This window comes from Somniosus microcephalus, chromosome 16, assembly GCF_052327205.1.
Source record: "Somniosus microcephalus isolate GS21.2 chromosome 16, FLI_Smic_1.0, whole genome shotgun sequence".
Lineage (NCBI taxonomy): Eukaryota > Metazoa > Chordata > Chondrichthyes > Squaliformes > Somniosidae > Somniosus > Somniosus microcephalus.
The window spans coordinates 57,534,914-57,560,831 of NC_141002.1; the positions used below are offsets into that span (position 1 = coordinate 57,534,914).

Consider the following 25,918-nt stretch of genomic DNA (forward strand, 5'->3'; position numbering starts at 1 on the left):
CATTATGCTGCACCGTAGGGATCAGGTTGAGAGGTTAAGGAATGAGAACCAACATTTTTATTGTTGATCTTTTTCTTTTATTTAATTGAGTAAAGACCACGTGTTCTAAATGTATTCTTTGATCTGTGTGGGCCCAACTAAAGGGCAATGGGTGTAGTTAACTTTGGAAGAAAATAAATAAGCAAAGCACATCTGTAACTGATCTATTTAACGTGTTTTCTAGTTATTTTGGAAATTTAAGTGAAAATTTTAATTAATGACAGCTTTACAAATGTTTGATTGACCTTAGATCACCCCAGTCTCACACACATGTTCACAGTCCTATACACAAATAATACTGCGGAGAATTACGATTTGGAGGGGAGCACTCTCCACGAAGAAGTACTAAGCAAACTTTTTTTTAAATTATTAAATGATACTCTAGATCATATTGAAACGCATTTAGACCTGTGGCGTCTCCTCAATTCTTCATTTCCGCAAACAAAAATAAAACACTTTTTAAAGGCAGTTATCCTTTAATAATTTGCAATGAGAATCTATACTTTCTAAGTCCTATGATGTACAATATTTGCATTAGGAAGTTACTATGGAACCTGAAGCATGAAGCTTTACATAAGCCAGGTGTCCTTGTTCAGGAACGACTCAGGAATTGTCGCCATCAGATCTAAAAATATTGATATGGAATTGAATTAAAACTGTTGCCTCATGGACTAGTTGAGGCCGCTATGGTACAAATGCAAACGGCAGTCTTCCGCTCGGGCTTTACCTGAACCATAGGGAAGGTTTCACCATTAATAGCAATGTTGGCTTTGGCACCTAAGGGCTCAGAAGTGGATGTTTGACACAGGAAAAACATGTTGCTCCTTCAGGTGTTGAGATTCACTCCTTGCTTGAGAGACGCATTGCAATAAACTCGTAGCAAAGACATATAATACAGAACAGGTTGAGTTCCCCAATAAGAATCGCAATTTTCTTTTATATTTACAGTCTCATGTACCTAATTAAAGAGTAACGATCTGGACTGTCTCAGTATGTGCGTTGATACTTCCTGCACTTTCAGTATTTGCTAAATTGCGTGGTTACTATTTGTGGGTGACTATTTAGCTCTAAACAAGGATACATGCTGCTTTCGTCTGTTAAATAAGAAGGTTTTCAGGAACAAAAAAGCCACAGAGGGGTGTGATGCACTTAAGTCTAGTAAAATGGGAACCAAAATCGAATGTAAAATCGCTAGTTAATTAAATACCATTCATTGAACAGGCTGGAACTTTAGCGTTTCCCTCGCAGTTAACCCTTTTTTATAGCAGCTAATAAGAGATATATTTAATTCATATCATCTTTCAAAGCCTGCGGTTGAACCCTTAGAATTTTTCCTGGTTGTTTTAATTCGGAAATTAATGTCGGCGTTTCCTCCATTGAACTGCGGGCCGGTGCTGCCCTCCACTGGCACACAGAAACACATGCTTTCTATCAGTGCGAGCACATCAACATCTTGAGCAGTTATTTTTGCAACAGTTTCAGATCGTAGTGCTTAATAAACCAGCATGAAGACTTACTGCGAAACATAGTGATTCTATGATTGATGTGTTTCTCCTTCACAGAAAACCACTGTGGGAGCGAGTTATGTGCCAGCATTGTTTCATAGGATGAGACCTTAATAAAAGCTCAACTGAAACTCGAGGAACAGCACCTCATCTTTCTATTAGGCACTTTACAGCCTTCTGGACTCAACATCGAGTTCAACAATTTCAGATCATAACCTCTGCCCCCATCCTTTTTTCATTTTTTTCTGTCCCTCACATGACAGCTGTCTTTCATTCTGCCATCGCCATTTACACTTCATCTAGAGTCATCTTTTGTTTCTTAACTTGTCCCATTACTATCTCCTTTTGCCTTGCACCATCATCACTTTTGTCTCGTAATCTCTCCTGCCTTCCATCCTATCACAGACCTTCCCTTTTGTTCTTTCCTCCCCTCCCCCCTTTCCCTGCCCCTACACTTGCTTAAAAACTTGTTCCATCTCCAGCTTTTTCCAGTTCTGACGAAGGGTCATCGACCTGAAACGTTAACCCCGTTTCTCTCTCCACAGATGCTGCCTGACCTGCTGAGTGTTTCCAGCATTTTTGGTTTTTATTTCTGAATAAAAGCGATCCAATGTTACCAAGTACCTTAAGGATAAAATGTCACTCTAAGGATCCGTTTTATGACAGCTAGACATTAACATAAATTTCCCCTTCAGTCACATTCTTGTTGCAAAAGCAACATGATTTTCCTCAAGTATAACGCAAAGTTCAAAAGTTTGCATTTTCCATTAGCAAAGATCTCCAGGAGACAACCAAAGCGTTCCTGACTAAACAGGTGTGCCCACGATTGTTGTAAACACTATTACCCTAACTCTTGTGTCTTCTTTGTAAGTCATTTTGGCTTGAGTCCGATAAACAATACAGGAGTATCACTCTCTCTCTTATTTTTCTAATTCCCGCTTGCTCACAAGAAGCCTGCATTACAACGCCAAGCACGGTGAGGCATTGTGGGGCTGTTTGACACATAACTATTACTGCTCTATAAACTGTTGTTTTAAAATTTAACCAGATGCCTCATTAAAGTGATTAATTCGTGTTATTAAAGAGCACTACTTCCTTTTCCAATTCAACAAACCACGAAAACACTTTATTATAGGTCACGTAATAACATTACTTGAACTCTAAAGTGCATATATTTACAATATATATAAAAAGTTAGCAGCACCAAGATACACAGTTCAAATAAATAGACGATTTAACAAATAAATTACGGTATGTGACATTAATCATGGATTGTCAAATATTCACAATGACCAATGTATAGTTCCATAGTGTACACTCACGTTTTTATTCTCGTGTGTGTTTTATATTTACAATCAATAAATACGTTTAATACTTTAATTATGATCACAAATACAGAATACTGCAAAATATTTCTTCGGTCTTCTCCTGAATAGCAGACCTATCTGCAAAAAAACACAGAAGGAAAATTAGACTGTCACTCTGTACTTTAAACAAGCAAAACCCACAATGCTCCATAGATAGCTTAATAACAAGTAGAAACTTAATCGGGCATCCCTGTGCAAATACCAAATAACCAGATGGGCTATCTTCTAATAGCCCAGTTATACTATACATTTTGCATCTATGGGAAATGGCTTCAGCCATGCATGTTTGCATGCACACAATTGGCCCTGTTTTTCATGGCCAGATGCACTATCAAGCTGCTGGTTCCTACCCCATGTTGCTTTAAACAGGTACCATCTTCAAATTAGTAACTCTACTATACTGGTTATATTAATCGAACACTTGTTAGCTTATATTTTGAGTCCTCTGTGTGGGAGCTGGTTGGTGCAGTAGGTTAGAAAACTTATAAGCCAGACAGAGAGGAGTGAAGGTGTTCTTCTCTCCTCACTCAGCTACCTATCAAGGGTAACCCCTGAGTTGATTGATGACTATTTCTCACATTGCACTTTACAGAATATCAACCTTATACATATAAAATTGTAAATCTGTGACTAGGAAACATATTATTACTGTAATGTTTGAAGTAAATATCAGGGCAGTTATTTTAAAACAAATAGTATAAATTTGTATAATAATAATGCTTAGTTCACCAGTTTAAGAGGCTAGACTTTAAAGGTCATGTGATGAGTGAGCTCATCAGTGTAAAGATCAGTCATTAATTATTATGATATATTTTTCTTAAAGTCTTAGGGTGTATTCGCATGACAAGTGTAGCATTGGTGCAGAGGTATCATGTAAAATGCAAATGAAGCTTAATCCAGAGTCAGAGCCTGATCTGACACCAGAGTGAAGTGGAAAGAGACTGTCCAGAATCTCACACTATTGCACACTGACATTAAAATTGTATGCCTACCCTAAATATATTCCCCTTTTCTGTAATTTCCTGATTAGTTGTTTTGTTTGTAACATTTCTCTGTCTCTATTTGCTTTCTCTGCTCTGACATTAATTCTGGTAATCTTATGCTGCATTTATACTGTACCTGCAATACAGGCAGTAGACTGTTTACACTGCCTGGCTTACTCTGTAGCTGCTATATTAGTTCCAGCCAGGCAGTACACTGTTTACATTGCCTGGCTTATACTGTCATTGCAATACTGGTTCCAGCCAGACAGCATGCTACTAATACATTGCCTCGCTGGAACTTAGATTATACTTGCCCAGGAGAGAAATCTGCACATGTATGATAATATGATTACATGCACAGAGTGCCTCTGCCAGTAGTTAAAATGAAAATGTTTAAAGAGAGTGGTTTGCAGAATGTACACTGTCTAAATGTTTAAATTAACTCCTGTTAGGGTTGAAAAGTATCCAGGAAGTTCAAGAGGCCCTGTGGACACTTTTTAAATGTGATTTGACAACATGTTGGAGGCACACTCCATGTGGTGTCAAACCCAAGTGGTGTGAGACTGCCTCTTCCAAAGCGTCTCCACTCCACTTCTCTCTGAAGTTAGTGATGGGCCCTGACTATGGATTTATACTGCAACTTTAATATTGCTTTGCATGAAAACTATTTTGCAGTAACATTAAAGTTTGTCAACTCAAGATATGTACTTGTAATATGCAAATCACAGCCATCATAAGCATGGCCTGAATATGGTTGTGAATCACATGGTGCCTCCTAGGGTGTCACCCCTCCCTATCGCTGTACTCTCCTCCAGCCCTACAACCCTCCGAGAACTCAACACAGTCATGCCTTCAGACGCCTACGCCCTAAACTCTGGAATCTTTCCCTAAACCTGGCCGCCTCTCTCTCCTCCTTTAAGACCTTTCTTAAAACCTACCTCTGACCAAACTTGTAGTCGCCCTCCTAATATCTCCTTCTTTGGCACAGTGTTAATTTTTTATCTGACTAGGTTTCTGTGAAGTACTTTGGGAAGTGTTCCTACGTTAAAGGCCTTATATAAATGTAAGCTGGTGTTGAGAAAGTTTTGCGCATGTCGGCACAGAGCTCCACTCCCTCGGCACCTTGTTTTAACTGTAGGAGACTGAGCAGAAGTGTCCGTTTTCTCAACACTGTATACCCAGTTTAAAAGAGCACAAGAGATCCGATCCGCCTGAGCAGCTTTAAAACCTGCCAGGTGCACACGGGAGTTATACTCCACACAGTGACAAGCACAGGCGTTATAAAATTGACTTCTGGAGGGGTCGAACATCTGTTGGCTTTAGATTTGGTCCTGACTTGTGTTGGTGCACAATCGAAACTGCTTTGACTGGACACAAAAGTAGTAGCATCAGTGCAACCCTAAGACATTTTACGAGGGATTGAGTTTGTACAAGGCCGATTGCATTCCAACATGTTACAGCCTCTGGCTACAGTTAATGAAACGTAAGTATCTTTGTCCATTGACTTTTAAAGCAAAGCAAAGCCAAGGCTGCAGTTATACCGCCACTTTCACACGGATAGAATGTGATTTCAGCTACACCTCAATGAGGAAACTATTAGTGTAATGTGGGTGCTGATCTGACACCAAGTGCTGCAGGACACGCTCCAAGATGCCCTCTCACCACACTTGCAGTTTGCACTGGATGCGGTTGCATTTCAAAAATACCCATTTAAAATTTCGAATGGATTTGTTTTAATGCTACGAGCCTGTTTTCTGCTAACATTAAAATGTTACTGTCTGGGGAGTGCAGGTGTGCACATAGCTCCAAGCACCCGAGTAGAGACTGCCCTGTGCTCCTTGTACCTGGGTGCTGATCAGCCTGAGATCATTGTGCATGGAACCTGATTTTGCTGATTCTACATCACAGCCGGCAGGTGCCGGGCTCGGGTATTACCTGCAGTGCTACTCGTCCCTTGACCTTTAAAGCAAGTCGGTGAGAATTGAATTGACTGGGAGAGTATTATGTAATTACCTAAGGGTGTATTTTGCAGGTTGTTCCCTCAGTGCCACAACCGTCCATAGGCGGCAGTGAGGAGCGGCTCGGAGACGGATCCGCTGCCGGGATCCCTGACTTCGGAACCCGCGGAGCGTGCGTGCCTCCTGCTCTTCTCCTCCCGGCCTCGCTGCGCTTTGCGCTTGCCGTTTTTCCCTTGCTTCTTCCTCTTGCCATTCTTCTTTGCGCTCTGGTATTTGAAAGGGCCGGGCTTGTTGGTCTCTTGCACCTGCTCCAGCGGAGTCTTGGTGCCCTCGTTGTTGCTGTTGTTGGCTGCTAGTTTGATGAGGAGCACGGCCAGGTCCGGCGAGTCCGGCCACGTCGCCGGGTGTTTGGGGTTGCGAGACGGCTGTGACTGAGCCAGGGCCCGGCCCTCTGCTGTGTGCAGCTCGCCCATCACGTTGTGCAGCCAGATCCGCCTCTGTAGCTCCTGGATCGACCTGCTCTTGTCATGCATGAACTGGTGCTCCGAGACAGACCTCTTCCTACAAAACACAGACACAAGATCTTTATTATTTTAGATTAGACAGCTCGGCACTGGCTCAAGTACAGTTCAAACCAGTTCTAACCACATCAAAACTCAACCATCAAATTCCAATCGACCGTAACAGGAAAGCTGTATTATCCAAACTGCATTCCAACTGAACTTATTGTGTTGGAGTTATTTTAAAGTCAAAATTCTTAACACGATTTGTTTCCATTATGAACTATTTTATGCCAAGTTCATTTCAAGGTGCCGACTGTAAAAAGTGTGACCCGAGCGGTTTGACATGATCGGAAGATCGGTGCACAGTCGACCCTGAATCTCGTGCGCGCCGCTTCGAACAAAGTTTACAACTGGATGGCAGCACGATGCTTCTATCGAGACAAGGACATCGCTGCCTTCAACACCTTAACCTGGATCAATCACTGATCCAAAGCGTTGGCAGCGCAAAGGGCACATAGGAAACCACCAAGGTTTCCGCGATCCGAACACCCTTCGTTTTAAAACTGATGAAAATAAACATCCAAATCACGTGTAATACTTCAACAAAAGACCAGAACAATTTCTGTATTGAAGTGTGTGCTGTTTAAATAGAAAACTGTATCCCGCCTCTTGCAATACACTGGGAGACATTTGAATACATTAAATGCACTATTCATCCTACATATATAAAAGAGACAGTATGCCCAGTCTCTGTTAATATGCAGTTACAGGGACATCACAATAACAACTTACTTTATAACGGAGATTTCATCCACTGGCTTCCCATGTGTGGGCATTGAACAGCACAGGAGAAATATCGCAAAGCTCAGCTGCTGAAACAATCTTCTTGTGTTCGACATCTCACTGTGTTCCCCAACCTGCGAACATGAGAATTCACGAGTCAAAATTAAGTGCATGATAGAATCCCCAGTCAGCCTCTGCGCACTGACGATCTGAATTCTTTTCACAAAGCTGACTCGAAACTGTGTGAAATTGTAAAACAAGATTCCACTGCGTATGTAAATCGATTCCCCCTTCCCTCACTTACTTCTGGGTAGTCAGTTCCTGCGAAGTTTGACGGAATCTGAGACTTTCCTAAACACTGGCCGTCTTAAGGTGCTCTGTAGAACGAAACAGAAAGGTAAATGAATTGCGAAGGTTTATCCAGCCGTGCGAAGGAGTATTTAAAAAACCATGCTAATTCTGCTGGGTGGCTTGGAGGAGAAGCAGCGTGCACTGTGGTTGGAGCGAGCGGAGCCTCTGCTACGCCAGAGACACGCACAGCAGCGCTCAGAATTTAAACTCAAACAGTATCAAACAGTATCACGCTTCACCGATTCATCGGACCCAGCCACGTTGAAAAAGGAACTTTAAAAATATCTCGCTTTTTTGTCCCGACTTGTTTTAAACGCTGGGGGCTATTTTACAAAACCTCAAAACGAGCGTGTTCATTATCTAACCTCTAGACGCTTAAAGAAGCACTGACTTGCCAAACGGTTCGTTGAAGTTTATAGGAACTGATATAATAGTTTGAACTTTATCCAGAGGAACACCTGTCAACTTTCAATGATTATATCAGTCATACATCTCACGTATGTGCACTACAGAAGGTCCTAGACAAGGTCTGACCTGATACTAGGAAATGGAATCTGTTGAACACCATCTCCCCGCCCAACACTCACCAGTACAATGACAGATAACCTATTGTAGCAGAATTCAGTATTGAAGATTGGACGGATCTCTGAATAGCTCGCGATTCCTTTATGATAGTCAATGTTTCTTTGAAACTAAAACGGGATCTTCACCGAACAGATTAAAGACTAATACAAAAAATAAACGATTTTAGTTCTTGCATATGCCATGCATGCTCCCCGCACCGATCCTGCCTGGGATTTGTAAGTCTTTAGGTGGGACGCTGAGACCTGGCCTTGATAAGCACCTTTTCTCTGACATCACGCCGCGTTAATCTGCGTTCCAATAAGTCATCGCCGGTTTGATGATGCTCAACACAGCCGAACACTTTTCCAAAGCCATTCAACTGGAACAAATACGGTCAATCATTAAAGGAAACAAAAAAAGGTTGGCAATGGTATGCAGGAAGGTTAAAAAAACAACCTTTATTACAGTCTTATAATAATCAAGCCGAGTTGTCCTCAGCAATCACCTCTGTCAGCAGATCTTCGGTCCGCGGCGCTGTGTAGAAGCGAAATCATAGGCATTACTGGAGAGAAAACGCTATTCATGACAAGTCTCCTTCTCATTGTTGTACCGTCTGTGACTTTGATGAATAAATCTTACCTTGACACTAAATAAGTGAAAAATAACGTTACATCTAGTAACTGAATTCATTCACACTTGGTATAACACTATTCGATTTACCTTTTATAGACAGTGGTTTTATAAACAAACACACGAGACACATGTACGGGGTAACAATTTCAGTATATAGGCATTTTCAAGTGATGTTTCTCGTATATAATGAAAACAGTCATCTTCATCCACAGAAGTTCCAAAGTGTGCCCGTGCTCGACGTCTCCCTTCATGTGTGAATCTACCGTGTGCATCTAAAAGCATAGATAGAGAGTATAAATCCAGTGATAAGCTGCCTATAGTGGAACACAGGGACAAGTTCAGGTCCAGTCGGTTCCCATTAGCAGAGAGGAAATTCCACAAACCTTTCGATTTTGCAGCAAATTGCGTAACGCTGAGAGCTGTCCATGGTGATTACCAGATTGTGTTCTTTCTCGAGAAAATTAAAACACGATTGGTAAAAAAAAAACAGAAAATTGCGTTGCAAAAATAATCTATGGAACTTTGATGAAAGTGGATGTCATTTGATGTTTTCTGACGATTCTCGAGTGCACGAACTAAGCCCTGGGATAGAGTTACCTCTTTGGATGTGGACATTGGCGTATCTTCCTTACTGCAGCGTAAACAGAAATAATCGCCGTGGTAAACGGAAAAAACCCTTGATGAATATATCAAAGATGACAATAAAAAGAAAGCTCTAAAACATGATTTTTTTAAACAAAATTAAAGCCATGTTTTTACTTATGTCGGACATATTGCAGTGCGATTGATTATTGATATTTGGTCTTTTTCGAGGACTTGCGGTTTTGCTGGCACAGAAAAGATACTCCCACACTAAATTTCTAGGATACAATTAATCTGTCGTACCAAACCCAAACTTCGTCAAAAGTGAGAACATAAGAACATATGGAGTGAGGAAGGGTCATTGGCCCCATGCAACCCATTCCATCCAAAACAAATCATGTACAGTTTTGCATTACAGTGGACTCTCTCAACTTAATCAATCTCCAGAGCGATGCGAGTGAAGCTTGTGGGCATATTGTGCTTCCTGTTTGAAAGCAATAGTCACATAATCAATTCACAACTGGCAACACCTAACTGAACCCACTTTTCTATTGACTTTCGGGTGGCAGCTCCCATAGCTTGGGTCTCCCACAAACTTCTGTATTCCTGCCAGAAAACCTATTTTTCGTTGTTTTTAGTGTTATGCTGTCCATCTAACTTTGGCCACTGAAAGCATTACATTGGCGGCAGCGCATGTTTCAAGGTTTTTCAAAATGGCCCTGCTGACATCATCTCTGATGTTATCATGATGTATTACTCAACAGTGTCAGCTGTGGCTCAGTGGGTAGCACTCTCACCTCTGAGTCAAAAAGTTGTAGGTTCACAGTCCCACTCCAGGGACTTGAGCACCGCAATCCAGGCTGACACTCCAGTGCAGTACTGAGGGAGTGCTACATTGTTGGAGGTGCCATCTTTCAGATGAGATGTTAAACCAAGGCCCTGTCTGATCTCTCAGGTGGACGTAAAAGATCCCATGGCACTATTTTGAAGAAGAGTAGGGGAGTTATCCCGTGTCCTGGCCAATATTTATCCCTCAATCAACATCACTAAAACAGATTATCTCTCCGACAGCAGATTGAGTTGACATTAGATAAGGTTCCGTAGGAAGGTGATCATACAGAGCAATAGTTACGATTAGATTCACTTAGTTCCATCCATACAGCATTTCTTCGTGAAATAACATAAAATAATGAATATGCAACCCTATTCCGCATTAGTAAGTCTCATTGCATGACTTAAACTAACTAACATCTCTGTATTCTGACTTATGACCCATGTCTTTTCTGGGGATTTTTGCCCAACTTTACTGTTGCAAAAGCGAATTGGCTTTTTAGGTATCTGTGTCTCTGTTCTTAACCCTTGGTTCACAGACAGCCAGATATCAAACAATGTTCCAACACAAAGGTTGAGTGGTGTTTCTGAATACCTAGCCAAGCTACTGAAGCATTTATTGTTTAATCTCTGGAAAAGCAACTTCAGTACAGTGTATTGCCTATTTAGGGTCTTTCCATTTAGGTGTCAGTCTTGGCTCAGTAGTAGCACTCTTGCCTCTGAGTCAGAAAATTATGAGTTCAAGCCCTACTTTAGAGACTTGAGTCAATAATTTAGGCTAACAGTTTCCTGCAGTACTGAAGGAGTGCTGCACTGTTGGAGGTACCATCTTTCAGATGAGATGTTAAACCAAGACCTCGTCTGCCCTCTAAGCTGGACCTAAAAGATCTCACAGCGCTCTTTGAAGAAGAGCAGGAAAGTTGTCCCACATGTCCTGGCCAATATTTATCCCTCAAGCAATATCATTAAAACAGATTATCTGGTCATTATCTCATTGTTGTCTCTGGGAACTTGCTGTATGCAAACTGGCTGCTGCATTTCCTACACTACAACAGTGACTACAGTTCAAAAGCACTTCATTGGCTGTAAAGCACATTGAGATGTTCTTTCTTTCTATTAACCACACTTCGTTTGGGTATCTTTTTTTAGAAAAAAAACTCATGAGAATACACATTGCTTGTAAAATCCTTTCTGTGGAACGTGGTCAAAAGGATCTCAAGCCATGACAGCTGACTTATCACATCTCTTTCAGAAACATCCCACTTTGAAACACAACACTTTGAAGTATAGTGATTTTTAATATGTAGATAAATACAACAGTTATTTTGCATATAGCAAGATCCCACAGCCATGAGATAATTTAACAGTTAACCTGATTTGGTGGTGTCTTTTGAGAGTCTATTTTGGCAGGAACTCCCTGCTGTTCTTCAAAGGGGCCATAAGATTTCTAACATCCACCTGAACCAGCAGATGGATCATTGGTTTAATCTTGCATCCAATGGACTGCACCTCCAACAATGGAACACTCCTTCTGAACTGCATTACAGTGTTAGCCTAGATTATGGACACAAATCCTGGAGTGGGACTTGACTCCACAACCTTAAGAATCAAAGATGAAAGTGCTATCAACTGAACCAAGCTGATAATGGCAGGTTAAAATAATAAGTTTGTACTTATAAAGTTCCCCAAAAGTCTAACAGACATACAAGCACATTTTAAACTCAGCTCAGTTCAAAAAAATCGTTCTCCTGCACTTGTATTCAACATACAACTGACCCTTAAAATACAGTCCTTTATGCCTTTCAGGGTGGTTCATTACCACATAGTCTCTAGTCTGTCCTAATTAGCTGTGGAATGACTGCTTACTCGGAAGATGTTAGCTCTTATATACCATTCAAAGTCCCTTTAAGAGGTTTGGAGCAAAGGATATTACAAATGTATCTCTCATAACTACTTTAAATGTCATCCATTTGCAGGATTCTGAACGGTGTTTGCCCATAGCTTCCATTTACAGTAGGGTTTAAATATATATCTCCGACTGTTTGCCTGCACATAACTGAGATATCAAGATGACCAAATTGAACAGAACAACAACTAAGGAAATAGGTGTCAAGAAATCCTTCTTAAGAATAAAGGTCTTTGACATTTTTGAATTAGTGATATCCAAATGGATTTTGGAAACTCACAAATCTCTCTACACTATTGTTTAGCTTGTCATGTGATTATGGTCATATGGGCTATGCTCAATATTTTAAAATACAATAAAAACATTTCTCAAGGCCAGAAAGTATGTTGATTCAGGAATATTAATATTTATATTTATTATCAAATACTAATAGATTCACATCACCAAGACCGCCTACTTCCACCTCCATAACATCGCCTGACTCCACCCCTGCCTCAGCCCATCTGCTGCTGAAACCCTCTTCCATGCCTTTGTTCCCTCGCGACTTGACTATTTCAACGCTCTCCTGGCTGGCCTCCCATCTTCCACCCACCATAAACTTTAGCTCATCATAAACTCTGCTGCCCGTATCCTAATTCGCACCAAGTTACAGTCACCCATCACCCCTGTGCTCGCTGACCTACATTGGCTCCCAGTCCTGCACGCTTCAATATTAAAATTTTCATCCTTGTTTACAAATCCATCCACGGCCTCACCCCTCCCTATCTCTGTAACCTCCTCCAGCCCTGCAATGCTCCAATTCTGACCTCTTGCACATCCCCTATTTTAATCACTTCACCATTGGTGGTGGTGCCTTCAGCTGCCTAGGCCCTAAACTCTGGAATTCCCTCCCTAAACCTGTCCATCTCTCTCTTCTCCTAAAGACACTCCATAAAGCCTAACTCTTTGACCAAGCTTTAGATCATCTGTCCTAATATCTCCTTATGTGGCTCGGTGTCAAATTTTGTTTCATAATGCTCCTGTGAAGTGCCTTGAGACGTTTTACTACATTAAAGGCGCTATATAAATGCAAGATGTTGTTGTTCATATTCCAATCGTAATCTTGTGGAGAATTGTCACAATTATACAATTTCCTTGAGGTTGTGGATGCAGTATTCTGGCATGGTAGACTATCCTCACCACACACCAGCCCACTACTCTGCATAACCCTGGGCTGGGCTAAGTCAAGTAGTGAAAGATGCGTATTCTCTGCGATCTGCCAAATAGAATTCCAATGTCCCATCACTGGGTGAATAAGGCTTGGGGGAATAACTGCAGACAATGACAATTTAGGGGTGAATTTTCTTCAGGATTCTCAATGTTCTGTTGGATTTCCTGGTGGTATCGGGCACTTGTTTGTCCCAGCATCAATTACATTTAACTACCGAGCCATGGAGTTGAATGTTGTGACTGAAGCTGGTTCGCGCCATTATGGAATGGAGGTGGGCGAGCAACACGGTGGCCAGTGATTCTCCACAAGGTTGTTGACTTGTTCTTCTCACTGTAGTCGGTTGACATGTGATCCGTTGTGCTATATGTATTGTGGCGAATTGCGTTGTTTATTGTGCTGTGTCGCATTGTAAAAAGACACGTTATTAATTTAAACAAATCAGATTTTAAAAACGTCTTACGCCCTTCACTATTTTCACAATGTTTAGCTTTTCAGAACGCTATGAACAGCGCTCAGAAATGTAACCATGTGATAGAATCCAACACGAATAATTTTAAAACGATATGCAGGATTATCAGAAAGCTGAAATTGATGTCAATAAAATGAACATACAGTTGTTTATATTTGATGGGACAAATACAATTTTACAAGCCAGCCAAACTGGACCTTTCAATTTGATCTTACAAATTAGACCGTCTATCGAGGTCCAAGGATCAAACGCGTACCCAACACGCGCAGCTGTTGGGCAGGAATGTAACTTCTAAAGATTCCTGCTCTTTTATCTGCCATTAAGCATGAATGGAATGCAAGTAGAAGTAGCGTTCAGACTGATCGTTTGGAAGGCTTTCTGAGGTGTGTTTTGTTCCCCCAACTCTCAGAAAAGGAAGCGAGGAAATGGCTCAAGTATTGTGTGGGCAAGCTCGGTCCTGGAGTGCTATGGAGTTCACAACCTTTGGAAAGAACATCTTCAAGTGCAATGCTTTCAGCCATTTGTCAATCGCCTGCACCGAATGTAGACTCGCGTATATTTGATTACCATTTCATGTTAAATTACAATCGTATTGTGTCATGAAGTTTGGGGTAATTCAGACTCGGGGAAAGTCAGAATGGATATATAGAATTGACGCAGAACAATGACAATTCAAAGATCTTAGGCATACAGTTATATTGAAAATAATACGAAATGAAGAAACCAGGTATATACTCATTGATGCAGAAAACAGGTTCTGAATATTTAGAATGAAATAAAAACGTTTTTAACGGAAACTAATTCAACGGCGACTTACAATCACACGGTCAGTACTAACATGGTCATAAGATCTTTTGGACCCGAATGTTGTGTAACATTACTTTCAAGGGAATACAAAAAAGAAATCGACCGCAGTGAACTTATTTCGTAAAATTAAAATAGCATAAAAATGGAGACAGACATGACTAATTTGCCAGTGATCTCTTTCTCTGCAGGTCGCCTACACAGTTTGGTAGCTCCACTCATGGTCAGTCTTTCCAAGCACATATTGAGTGGACGCGAGCCTTACCGACTTTTCCCCATGAACTGTTACTGGGGAATTTTCAGCAATGTGTGCCAAGGTACTTCTAAAAATGCAAAATATAAAAGGTATAAAAACTAGATCTGAAAGAGAAAGGGGTCACTCGTTCGCTTTCCTTCAGCTGTTGTTATAAAAAAAATTGACGGCTATTTCTTGGGTGATTCTTTTTTTCATACAACTGGTCAAGACTGGTGGTATTTCATTCCGCCGCATGAGTCACAGTTAAAGCTCTTAAAATCCGTATGACGCTTCGATTTTATTTCTATAGTGCCCATTAAAAGTAACCTGCTCCGGAAAAATTCGGTTTAGTTTTGAAGATATGACATTTTAATACGCTTAAACGATTCATTCATGAATGACGGATTTTGTCTGGTTCATGCCCCTTGCGAAAAAAGCCTTTGGGTAGATAAATAAAAGAGCTGGTTAAAGGCAGAAAGTGTTTGAGTGAAATTCCGAGGTTCCAAATAACTTCTCTTATGACTATAACCTTTGCGTTTTCCCCTCCCCTCTGCCACCGCCGCCCAATATCAGTTATCATTCTCCTGCCGAGACAAGGGCACGCAACCTGCTTCAGAGCCTCTGTTAATGTTGCTCTAGTACTACAAATATATATTGGAGCTGAGCGGCAGAGTTGCGTAGCACACTGTCCTTTCACCTCTGGGACCTATTCATTCCATATGAAATTTAAAAAATCTCTTCTCTGCTTGCTGTAAGGGTTCGGCGTAAATGCGATCGGACAGCTTGCCTCAGTTTTGGCTTAATTTTTTTCTCACTCTGGGACAAGCAACAATTAAATGGACACAATCAACGGATCAGATCAAAGCTCTGCAGTCCTGCCATATCCAGTCCTGAATGGTGGTGGACCATTAAACAACTAAGGGGAGGAGGAGGCTCCATGAATATCCCCATCCTCAATGATGGAGGAGCCCAGCACCTGAGTGCAAAAGATAAGGCTGAAGGGTTTGCAACCATCTTCAGCCAGAAGTGCCGAGTGGATGATCCATATCGGCCTCCTCCTGAGGTCCCCACCATCAGCCAATTCGATTCACTCCATGTGATATCAAGAAACGGCTGAGCGCACTGGATACAGCAAAGGCTATGGGCCCTGACAACATCCCGGCTATCGTGCTGAAGACTTGTGCTCCAGAACTAGCTGCACCTCTAGCCAAGCTGTTCCAGTACAGCTACAACACTGGCATCTATTTGACAATGTGGAAAACTGCCCAGGTATGTCCTGTCTACAAAAAGCAGGACAAATCCAATCCGGCCAATTACCACCCCATCAGTTGACTCTCAATCATCAGCAAAGTGATGGAAGGTGTCATCGACAGTGCTATCAAGCGGCACTTACTCACCAATAACCTGCTCACTGATGCCCAGTTTGGGTTCTGCCAAGACCACTTGGCTCCCGACCTCATTACAGCCTTGGTCCAAACATGGACAAAGGAGCTGAATTCCAGAGGAGAAGTGAGAGTGACTGCCCTTGACATCAAGGCAGCATTTGACTGAGTGTGACATCAAGGAGCCCTAGTAAAACTGAAGTCAATGGGAATCAGGGGGAACACTCTCCACTGGCTGGAGTCATACCTAGCACAAAGGAAGATGGTTGTGGTGGTTGAAGGTCAATCATCATCACAGCCCCAGGGCACCACTGCAGGAGTTCCTCCGGGCATTGTCCTAGGCCTAACCATCTTCAGCTGCTTCATCAATGACTTTCCCTTTAACATAAGGTCAGAAATAGGGATGTTCATTGATGACTGCACAGAGTTCAGTGCCATTCACAACTCCTCAGATAATGAAGCAGTCCATGTCCGCATGCAACAAGACCTGAATGACCTTCAGGCTTGGGCTGATAAGTGGCAGGTTACATTCTCGCCACAGAAGTGCCAGATAATGACTATCTCCAACAGGCGAGAGTCTAACCACTACCCCTTGAAATTCAATGGCATTACCATCGTCAAATCCCCCACCATCAATATCCTGGGGGTCACCATAGACCAGAAACTTAACTGGACCAGCCACATAAATACTATTGCAATAAGAGCAGGTCAGAGGCTAGGTATTCTGTGGCGAGTGTCTCACCTCCTGTCTCCCCAAGTCCTTTCTACCATCTACAAGGCACAAGTAAGGAGCGTGATGGAATACTCTCCACTTGCCTGGATGAGTGCAGCTCCAACAACACGCAAGAAGATCGACACCATCCAGGACAAAGCAGCCCACTTGATTGGCACCCCATCTACCACCTTAAACATTCACTCCCTCCACCACTGGCGTACCGTGGCTGCAGTGTGTACCATCTACAAGATGCACTGCAGCAACTCGCCAAAGCTTCTTTGGCAGCACCTCCTAAACCCGCGACCTCTTCCACCTAGAAGGACAAGGGCAGCAGACACATGGGAACACCACCACCTCCAAGTTCCCCTCCAAGTTTCACAACATCCTGACTTAGAAGTATATCGTCGATCCTTCATCGTCGCTGGGTCAAAATCTTGGAACTCCCTACCTAACAGCACAGTGGGGATCTTCCCCCCGCTGCCACCAACCTCATAGTTCCCCAACCCCGCACAGCCCGCTTCTACCTCCTTCCCAAGATCCACAAACAGGACTGCCCTGGTAGACCCATCATTTCAGCCTGTACTTGCCCCACGGAACTTATCTCTTCCTATCTTGACTCTATCTTTTCTCCCCTTGTCCAGTCTCTTCCCACCTACATCCGCGACTCTTCAGACGCCCTCCACCACTTTAACAGTTTCCAGTTTCCTGGCCCCAACCGCTTCCTTTTCACCATGGACGTACAATCCCTCTACACCTCCATCCCCCACCCGGATGGCCTGAGGGCACTCCGCTTCTTCCTTGAACAGAGGCCCAACCAGTCCCCATCCACCACCACCCTCCTCCGCCTGGCTGAACTTGTTCTCACACTAAACAACTTCTCCTTTAACTCCACTAATTTCCTCCAAATCAAAGGTGTTGCCATGGGTACCCGCATGGGTCCTAGCTATGCCTGCCTTTTCGTGGGCTATGTGGAACAATCTTTGTTCCAGTCCTACTCGGGGCCCCTTCCCTCACCTCTTTTTCCGATACATTGATGACTGTATCGGTGCCGTTTCCTGCTCTCGTCCCGAACTTGACAATTTCATTCACTTTGCCTCCAATTTCCACCTTTCCCTCACCTTCACATGGTCCATCTCTGACTCTTCCCTTCCCTTCCTCGACTTCTCCGTCTCCATCTCTGGGGATAGGTTATTGACCAATATTCACTACAAGCCCACTGACTCCCACAGCTACCTGGACTACACTTCCTCCCACCCTGCTTCCTGTAAGGACTCTATTCCATTCTCCCACTTTCTCCGTCTCCGCTGTATCTGCTCTGACGATGCCACCTTCCACACCAGTGCTTCAGACATGTCTTCCTTTTTCCGCAACTGAGGATTCCCTTCTACCGTGGTTGATACTGCCCTCGACCGTGTCAGTTCTATCGCCCGCACTTCTGCCCTCACCCCTGCCCCTCCCTCCCGGAACCACGATAGGGTTCCCCTTGTCCTCACCTTTCACCCCACCAGCCTCCACATTCAACGGATCATCCTCCGGCATTTCCGCTACCTCCAAAGTGATCCCACCACCAAACGTATCTTCCCCTCCCCTCCCCTTTCAGCATTCCGCAGGGACCGCTCCCTCCGAGACACCCTAGTCCACTCCTCTATCACCCCAAACAGCCCTTCCCCTTCGCCTGGCACCTTCCTGTGCAAGCGGAGGAGATGTAACACCTGCCCCTATACCTCCCCCCTTCCCACTGTCCAGGGTCCCAAACACCCCTTCCAGGTGAAACAGCGATTTACTTGTACTTCTCGCAATCTAGTATACTGTATTCGCTGCTCACGATGCGGTCTCCTCTACATTGGGGAGAGCAAACGCAGATTGGGTGATCACTTTGCGGAACACCTCCGTTCAGTCCGTAAGGGTGACCCCAAGCTTCCGGTCGCCTGTCATTTTAATTCACCGCTCCATTCCCACTCGAACCTCACCGTCCTTGGCCTCGTGTATTGTTCCACGGAAGCTCAACGTAAACTCGAGGAACAGCACCTCATCTTCCGATTAGGCACTCTGCAGCCTTCCGGACTCAATATCGAGTTCAACAATTTCAGATCATAACCTCGGCCCCTATTTCATTTTTTTTTGTTATTTTTCCACTCCTTTCACCCCCCCCCCCCTTTCCTTTTGTTTCACTCTCACACCTGGCAGCTATCTCTTGCCCTGCCAGTACACTTTACACCTAACCTCAGCCTATTACCATCTCATCTAGCTTCTAATACCTTTTATTGTCGCTTTTACTTCTTTTGTTTCTTTTATTCTTTTGTCCGATCGCAGCCCTGCCTCCGATCTATCTTCTTTTCTTTCCAGTTTTGAAGAAGGGTTCGACCCGAAACGTCAACTCAAATCTCTCTCCACGGATGTTGCCTGACCTGCTGAGTTTTTCCAGCATTTTCTGTTGTTATTTCGGAGTTCCTTCTCTGTTCAGTTTGCAAGCATGTCCCTGAGCTTCCAGTCGCTTGCCATTTTAATTCTCTGCCCTACTCCCACTCTGACCTCTCTGCCCTTGGTCTCCTACACTGTTCCAATGAAGCTCAAGGACCAGCACCTCATCTTTCGATTAGGCACTTTACAACCTTATGGACTCAACATCGCATTCAACAATTTCAGATCGTAACCACTGCTCCCATTTTTTTCGGACAGCAGGTGCTGGTAATGATTCTGCTGTTGCCATTTACAGCTCCTCCAGACCCATCTTTTATTTCTTTATTTGTCCCATTACCACCCTCTTTTGCCTTGCACCATCATAATTTTGTCATTTAATCACTTCTGCCTTCCATCCTATCACAGACCTTCCCTTTTGTTCTGTCCTCCCCTCCCCCCTTTTCCTGCCCCTGCACTTGCTTAAAACCTGTTACATCTGTAACATTTTCCAGTTCTGACAAAAGATCACCAACCTGAAATTTTAACTCTGTTTCTCTCTCCACAGATGCTGCCTGTCTTGCTGAGTATTTCCAGCATTTTTTGTTTATATTTCAGATTTCCAACATCTGTAGTATTTTGCCTTTGTACGATTTAGTTTCTAGTGCACACAAGTTCAGAGCATAAACTGTTCAAAATTGGCATTCACTTATTATTTTCACCAGAGAGATTATGTATAAGGCTGGTGTAGGAAAGGTTAAAAAATTCAGTTGCCCAGATGCTCATGTTAGTGCAGTGAAGTGTGCTTTCCAATGAGTTAGGTGAAGACACGTTGCTGAGGCAGAGCAGAGAGAGCATCTGGTCAACTGAACTTGACTATCTGGCACTATTGGAAGAAGAGCAGAGAAGTCTCCAGTGTCCTGGCAAACATTCATTCTTCATTCGTTCATTCATTCATTTGGTGTCCTTTTTCAGAAAAAAATAATGAGAATACACATTGCTTGTAAAGCCCAGCACTAAAATTAACTCTTTTTCCAAATCCTTTCTGTGGAATGTGGTCAAAAGGATCTCAAGCCATGACAATTGACTTATCACATCTCTTTCAGAAACATCCCAAAGTGCATCACATACAATGAATTACTTTGAAGTATAGTGACTTTTAATATGTAGATAAACACAACAGTTATTTTGCATATAGCAAGATCCCACAGCCATGAGATAATTTAACAGTTAACCTGTTTTGCTGGTGTCTTTTGAGAGTCTATTTTGGCCAGAACTAACTAACTAACTAACTTCCTTCCTTCCTCTTCCTCTATCTCTCTGCCACTGTTCTCCAGACCACATGGCTGTTCAATGTTTCCAGGATTCAACTCTATCCGCTCTCACTTTTGTCCTGAAGCAAGAAAATGTTATCAGGAGTCATGATTATCCCAGCTTCTGTGGAATATATGGAAGGGTTCTGTTATTACCATTATAATAGAGCCTTTAATTTTCACCATGGAGGCTTGGGTAGCTTCTTTTATATCTCTCATCTTGCCAGAGAGTGCAAAGTATAGAATTCCACCAACATTGGACAACCAGCCAAGGTGAGTTCAATTGGAGGGTGAGAGAGTTGGATCTCAAACCAGCGTACTAAGCTTAAATAAAGGAGACTATGAAGGTATGAGAGCAGAGTTGACCAAAGTGGACTGGGAGAATAGATTAAGGTGTAAGATGGTACATGAGCAGTGGTGTACATTCAAGGAGATATTTCACAACTTTCAAGAAAAATATATTCCACTGAGGAAAAAGGGGCGTAAAAGAAAATATAGCCATCCGTGGCTAAGTAAAGTAATAAAGGGTAGTATTCGACTGAAAACAAGGGCATATAAAGTAGCCAAATCTAGTGGGAGGATAGAAGATTGGGAAGCATTTAAAAGCCAGCAAAGAATAACTAAAAGATTAATTAAGAAAGGGAAGATAGATTATGAAAGTAAACCGGCAAAAAATATAAAAACAGATAGCAAGAGTTTCTACAGTTATATAAAAAGAAAAAGTGTGGCTAAAGTGAATGTTGGTCCCTTAGAGGACGAGACCGGGAAATTAGTAGTGGGGAACATGGAGATGGCAGAAATGCTGAACAAATATTTTGTATCAGTCTTTACAGTAGAGGACACTAAAAATATCCCAACACTGGACAAACAGGGGGCAATGCGGGGCGGGGGGGGGGGGGGAGGAGCTAAACACGATTAAAATCACTAAGGAGATGGTACTCGGTAAGATAATGGGACTTAAGGTGGATAAATCCCCTGGACCTGATGGCTTACATCCTAGGGTCTTGAGAGAAGTAGCGGTAGGGATTGTGGATGCATTGGTGGTAATTTTCCAAAACTCCCTGGATTCAGGAAAGGTCCCAGCAGATTGGAAAACTGCTAATGTAACACCCTTATTTAAAAAGGGAGATAGACAAAAGGCTGGAAACTATAGACCAGTTAGCCTAACATCTGTGGTTGGTAAAATGTTGGAGTCCATTATTAAGGAAGCAGTAACAGGACATTTGGATAAGCATAATTTAATCAGACAGAGTCAGCATGGTTTTATGAAGGGGAAGTCATGTTTGACAAATTTGCTCGAATTCTTTGAGGATTTAACAAACGGGGTGGATAAAGGGGAACCAGTGGATGTGGCGTATTTGGACTTCCAAAAGGCATTTGACAAGGTGCCACACAAAAGATTACTGCACAAGATAAAAAATCACGGGATTGGGGGTAATATACTGGCATGGGTGGAAGATTGGCTATCTAACAGAAAACAGAGAGTTGGGATAAATTGTTCATTCTCGGGTTGGCAATCAGTAACTAGTGGTGTTCCGCAGGGGTTGGTGCTGGGATCCCAACTCTTTACAATCTATTTTAACGATTTGGAGGAGGGGACCAAGTGCAACATATCCAAGTTTGCCGACGATACAAAGATGGGAGGGAAAGCAGTGAGTGAGGAGGACATAAAAAACCTGCAAAAAGACATAGACAGGCTAAGTGAGTGGGCAGAAATTTGGCAGATGGAATATAATGTTGGAAAGTGTGAGGTTATGTACTTTGGCAGAAAAAATCAAAGAGCAAGTTATTATCTAAATGGAGAGAAACTGCAAAGTGCTACAGTACAAAGGGATCTGGGGGTCCTGGTGCATGAAACACAGAATGTTAGTATGCAGGTACAGCAGGTGATCAGGAAGGCCAACGGAATCTTGGCTTTTATTGCAAGGGGGTTGGAGTATAAAAACAGGGAAGTCTTGCTTCAGTTATACAGGGTATTGGTGAGGCCACACCTGGAATATTGCGTACAGTTTTGGTTTCCATATTTAAGAAAAGATATACTTGCTCTCGAGGCAGTTCAGAGAAGGTTCACTCGGTTGGTTCCGGAGATGAGGGGGTTGACTTATGAGGAAAGGTTGAGTAGGTTGGGCCTCTACTCATTGGAATTCAGAAGAATGAGAGGCGATCTTATCGAAACATATAAGATTGTGAGGGGGCTTGATCGGGTGGATGTGGGGAGGATGTTTCCACTGATGGGTGAGACTAGAACTAGGGGGCATAATCTTAGAATAAGGGGCTGCCGTTTCAAAACTGAGATGAGGAGAAACTTCTTCACTCAGAGGGTAGTAAATCTATGGGATTTGCTACCTCAGAGAGCTGTGGAAGGTGCGACATTAAATAAATTTAAAACGGAGATAGACAGTTTCCTAGCTGATAAGGGAATTAGGAGTTATGGGGAGTGGGCAGGGAAGTGGACGTGAGTCTAGGTTCGGATCAGCCATGATCCTATTGCATGGCGGAGCAGGCCCGAGGGGCCATATGGCCTACTCTTGCTCCTACTTCTTATGTTCTTATGTGAGAGTTGGAGGCATCACAATACAAAAAATTGAGCAGGTTGAGATGGGAAACAGAAACAGAGGGCTGAATTTTGCCGGTGCTCAGAGGGTGGGTTTAGAGGCGGGTCCACTGTCAGAATCAAAAAGATTGACAGTGGGACGGTATCCCGCTCTGAACCCGTCTCCTTGTAAGTTTCCCTAGTGCCGGCTCTGCCTGCACTTTGCAGACCCGGCACTAAGCGGCAGGTCAGGCAATTGAAATACTTAAAGCTATTTAATCAGCATTTTACCAGCTACTAACCATTTGTCCAACTTTTTCACGAGGTTCACGTCGCTGGGGGATCACGTCAGGTAAGTGTGTCGGGTTTTGAACAACTCTCCATTGCTTTGAATAGGTGACAGCCGCAAAAGTGCTATAAAAGCTACCATTTCACAGCTGCTCACTTTCCAATCTCAGAAGCTGAAGTCTTCAGTATTTGGAAGAGAATTTTCAGCTTTACGCCGTTTGGAAGTGTTTGCAATAAACTCTCTATTCACTGTCACCTCATATCTCACCTTTGATAGATTGCTTCTGTCATCTCAACTTCACCTGCCATATCAAACATCAGAATGGGCATGATTTATGCTCTCTCACCTTGGTCCTCAGAATCTGAAGACGATCACCCGAAGCAGCAGCAGAACCAGCCACACCAGCAGCAGCAACAACAAGAGCACCAATCTTCTCCTGAACCATCTGATGCTGCACAGGGCAGAGGGCATCAGTGCAGGGCTGCACCGTGCCGCAGGAGATACCCCCAAAACAGGGTTTACAGGCAGAGGATGACCTTCCTCAACATGATGGAGCAGCAGTGCGAAAGGAGGCTCAGGCTATCGCACCAGGTCGTCACAGACATTTGCGGATTGCTGGAGCAAGACCTGCAGCCCAGAGGAAGGGGTGGAAACCCCTTACCAGTGGCTGTCAAAGTCACCCTTGCCCTCAACTTCTTTGCCTCAGGCTCCTTCCAGGCATCTGCAGCAGACATTTGTGGCATCTCGCAGTCGGCTGCCCACAGAGGTCCTCTTTAACAAGTCCGCCAATTATATCCATTTTTTCCACTGATGAAGCCAGTGTCAATGAGCAGGTGCTTGGCTTTGCTGCTCCAGCTGGCTTCCCACAGGTGAAGGGAATCATTGACTGCACACATGTGGCCATCAGGGCACCCCATCATCACCCAGGAGTCTTTGTCAACTACAAGGGCTTCCACTCCCTCAACGTGTAGCTGGCCTGCAGCCACAGGAAGAACATCATGCATGTGTGCGCCAAGTTCCCTGGCAGCTGCCATGACTCATACATCCTGCACCACTCCACCGTCCCTCAGCTCTTCACTCCACCAAACAGTCTTTCCGGCTGCCTGCTTGGAGACAAGGGCTATCCCCTGAAGACGTGGCTCATGACACCTTTGAGGAGGTCAACAAACGAGCCTGAGGGACGATATAATCAAAGCCACATGTCGATGAGAAGTCTCATAGAACAAACAATAGGCATGCTGAACATGCACTTCAGATGCCTCGACAGATCTAGAGGAGCCCTTCAGTACACACCAGCCAGGGTTTCCAGAATAGTCGTGGTCTGCTGCGCCCTGCACAACATAGTGCAGCAGCGAGGATTAGCACTGGATGTGGAAGACAGCGCAGACTGCACCGCCTCATCGGAGGAGGAGGAGGACGAGGAGGAGCACCTTGAGGTTGAAAACGAGGATGACGAAGACCTGGATGAGGCGGCTGTGCCATTGTGACCAGTGTCATGAATCTTATCATGACTCATGAAGTAACACTGGGCGGCCAGCTGATGGCGCCGTCCAAGGAGTATAAATACTCGGGCGTGGGCCCAGCTTGCTCAGGATGTTTCTGTAACCAGGAACTAGTGATGTAACTAGAAATCTCATGGTTGTGAAACAGTTGATTAAAGCCTTATTTTATACTCAAACCAAGTGCTCAGTAGTCTTTTTAAATCAATTTAATCAACTGTGTATCGACTCCACGCTCTGAGTAATTTTGGGAACAGCCAGCTACGACTTCAACTGCAGAAGGGAACTCCGACGTAGTAATCAATCCATCATGGACAAACTGCTCAGACCCGCCCATCTTGACCTGGACCCGAATTCACCTACAACTGCTAAGGTATGGAAACACTGGTATCGTACCTTCAGCAACTTCCTCAGGGCGTGTGGTGAGAATGTTCCTGATAAATTAGAGATACTTGCCAATTATGTATCTCCTCATGTGTTTGACTATATCGAAGACTGTGTAGACTTTGACTCCGCTATCCTAATATTACAGCGACTATATGTTAAGGCCCCAAACAAAACTTTTGCTCGGCATCTACTGGCCACTACGCGACAACAACCCAGGGAATCACTTGACAAATTCCTTCAAAAGCTTCACAGGCTCAGCAAGGATTGTAATCTTAAAGCTGTCACAGCTGAGCAGTACCAGAAGGAGCTAATTTGTGATTCTTTTATTAATGGAATTACGTCTCCCTTCATACGCCAGCGTCTGTTGGAGAATAAAACCCTCGAGTTACAGGCTGCCTATGACCAGGCATGTTCCCTGGAATTAGCAAAGAGGAATGCAGATACCTATCTTTTACCACGTGCACGGGCTGCTGCTATCACTTTTAATGACTCCTTCGCTAGGTCTCGGGCGGAAGCCCTCACTGATGATGACTCTAACCTAGCGGATGAAAACCCTACCCTAGAAGCCTTCACTGATGATAACCCTGCCCTAGCGGCATCTTAGCAATCTGGAAGGAAGTGTTTCTTCTGTGGAGGTGCAGTCCACTATAGGAAATTTTGTCCTGCTCGTAACGCAACCT

The 25,918-nt window shown here is 43.5% G+C and overlaps 1 protein-coding gene across 1 annotated transcript; it reads right to left on the reverse strand.

Annotated features, from left to right (window-relative positions):
- Positions 1-2,667: 2,667 nt before the first annotated feature.
- On the reverse strand, positions 2,668-8,277 carry LOC147106207 (parathyroid hormone-related protein-like). The gene is made up of 5 exons (XM_086009748.1): positions 8,077-8,277; positions 7,443-7,515; positions 7,148-7,272; positions 5,908-6,413; positions 2,668-2,989 (listed from the first exon to the last, which is right to left on the reverse strand). The coding sequence occupies exons 3-4, from the start codon at positions 7,252-7,254 to the stop codon at positions 5,936-5,938; spliced, it is 585 nt and encodes a 194-aa protein (XP_085865874.1). The 5' UTR covers positions 7,255-7,272; positions 7,443-7,515; positions 8,077-8,277; the 3' UTR covers positions 2,668-2,989; positions 5,908-5,935.
- Positions 8,278-25,918: the final 17,641 nt, after the last annotated feature.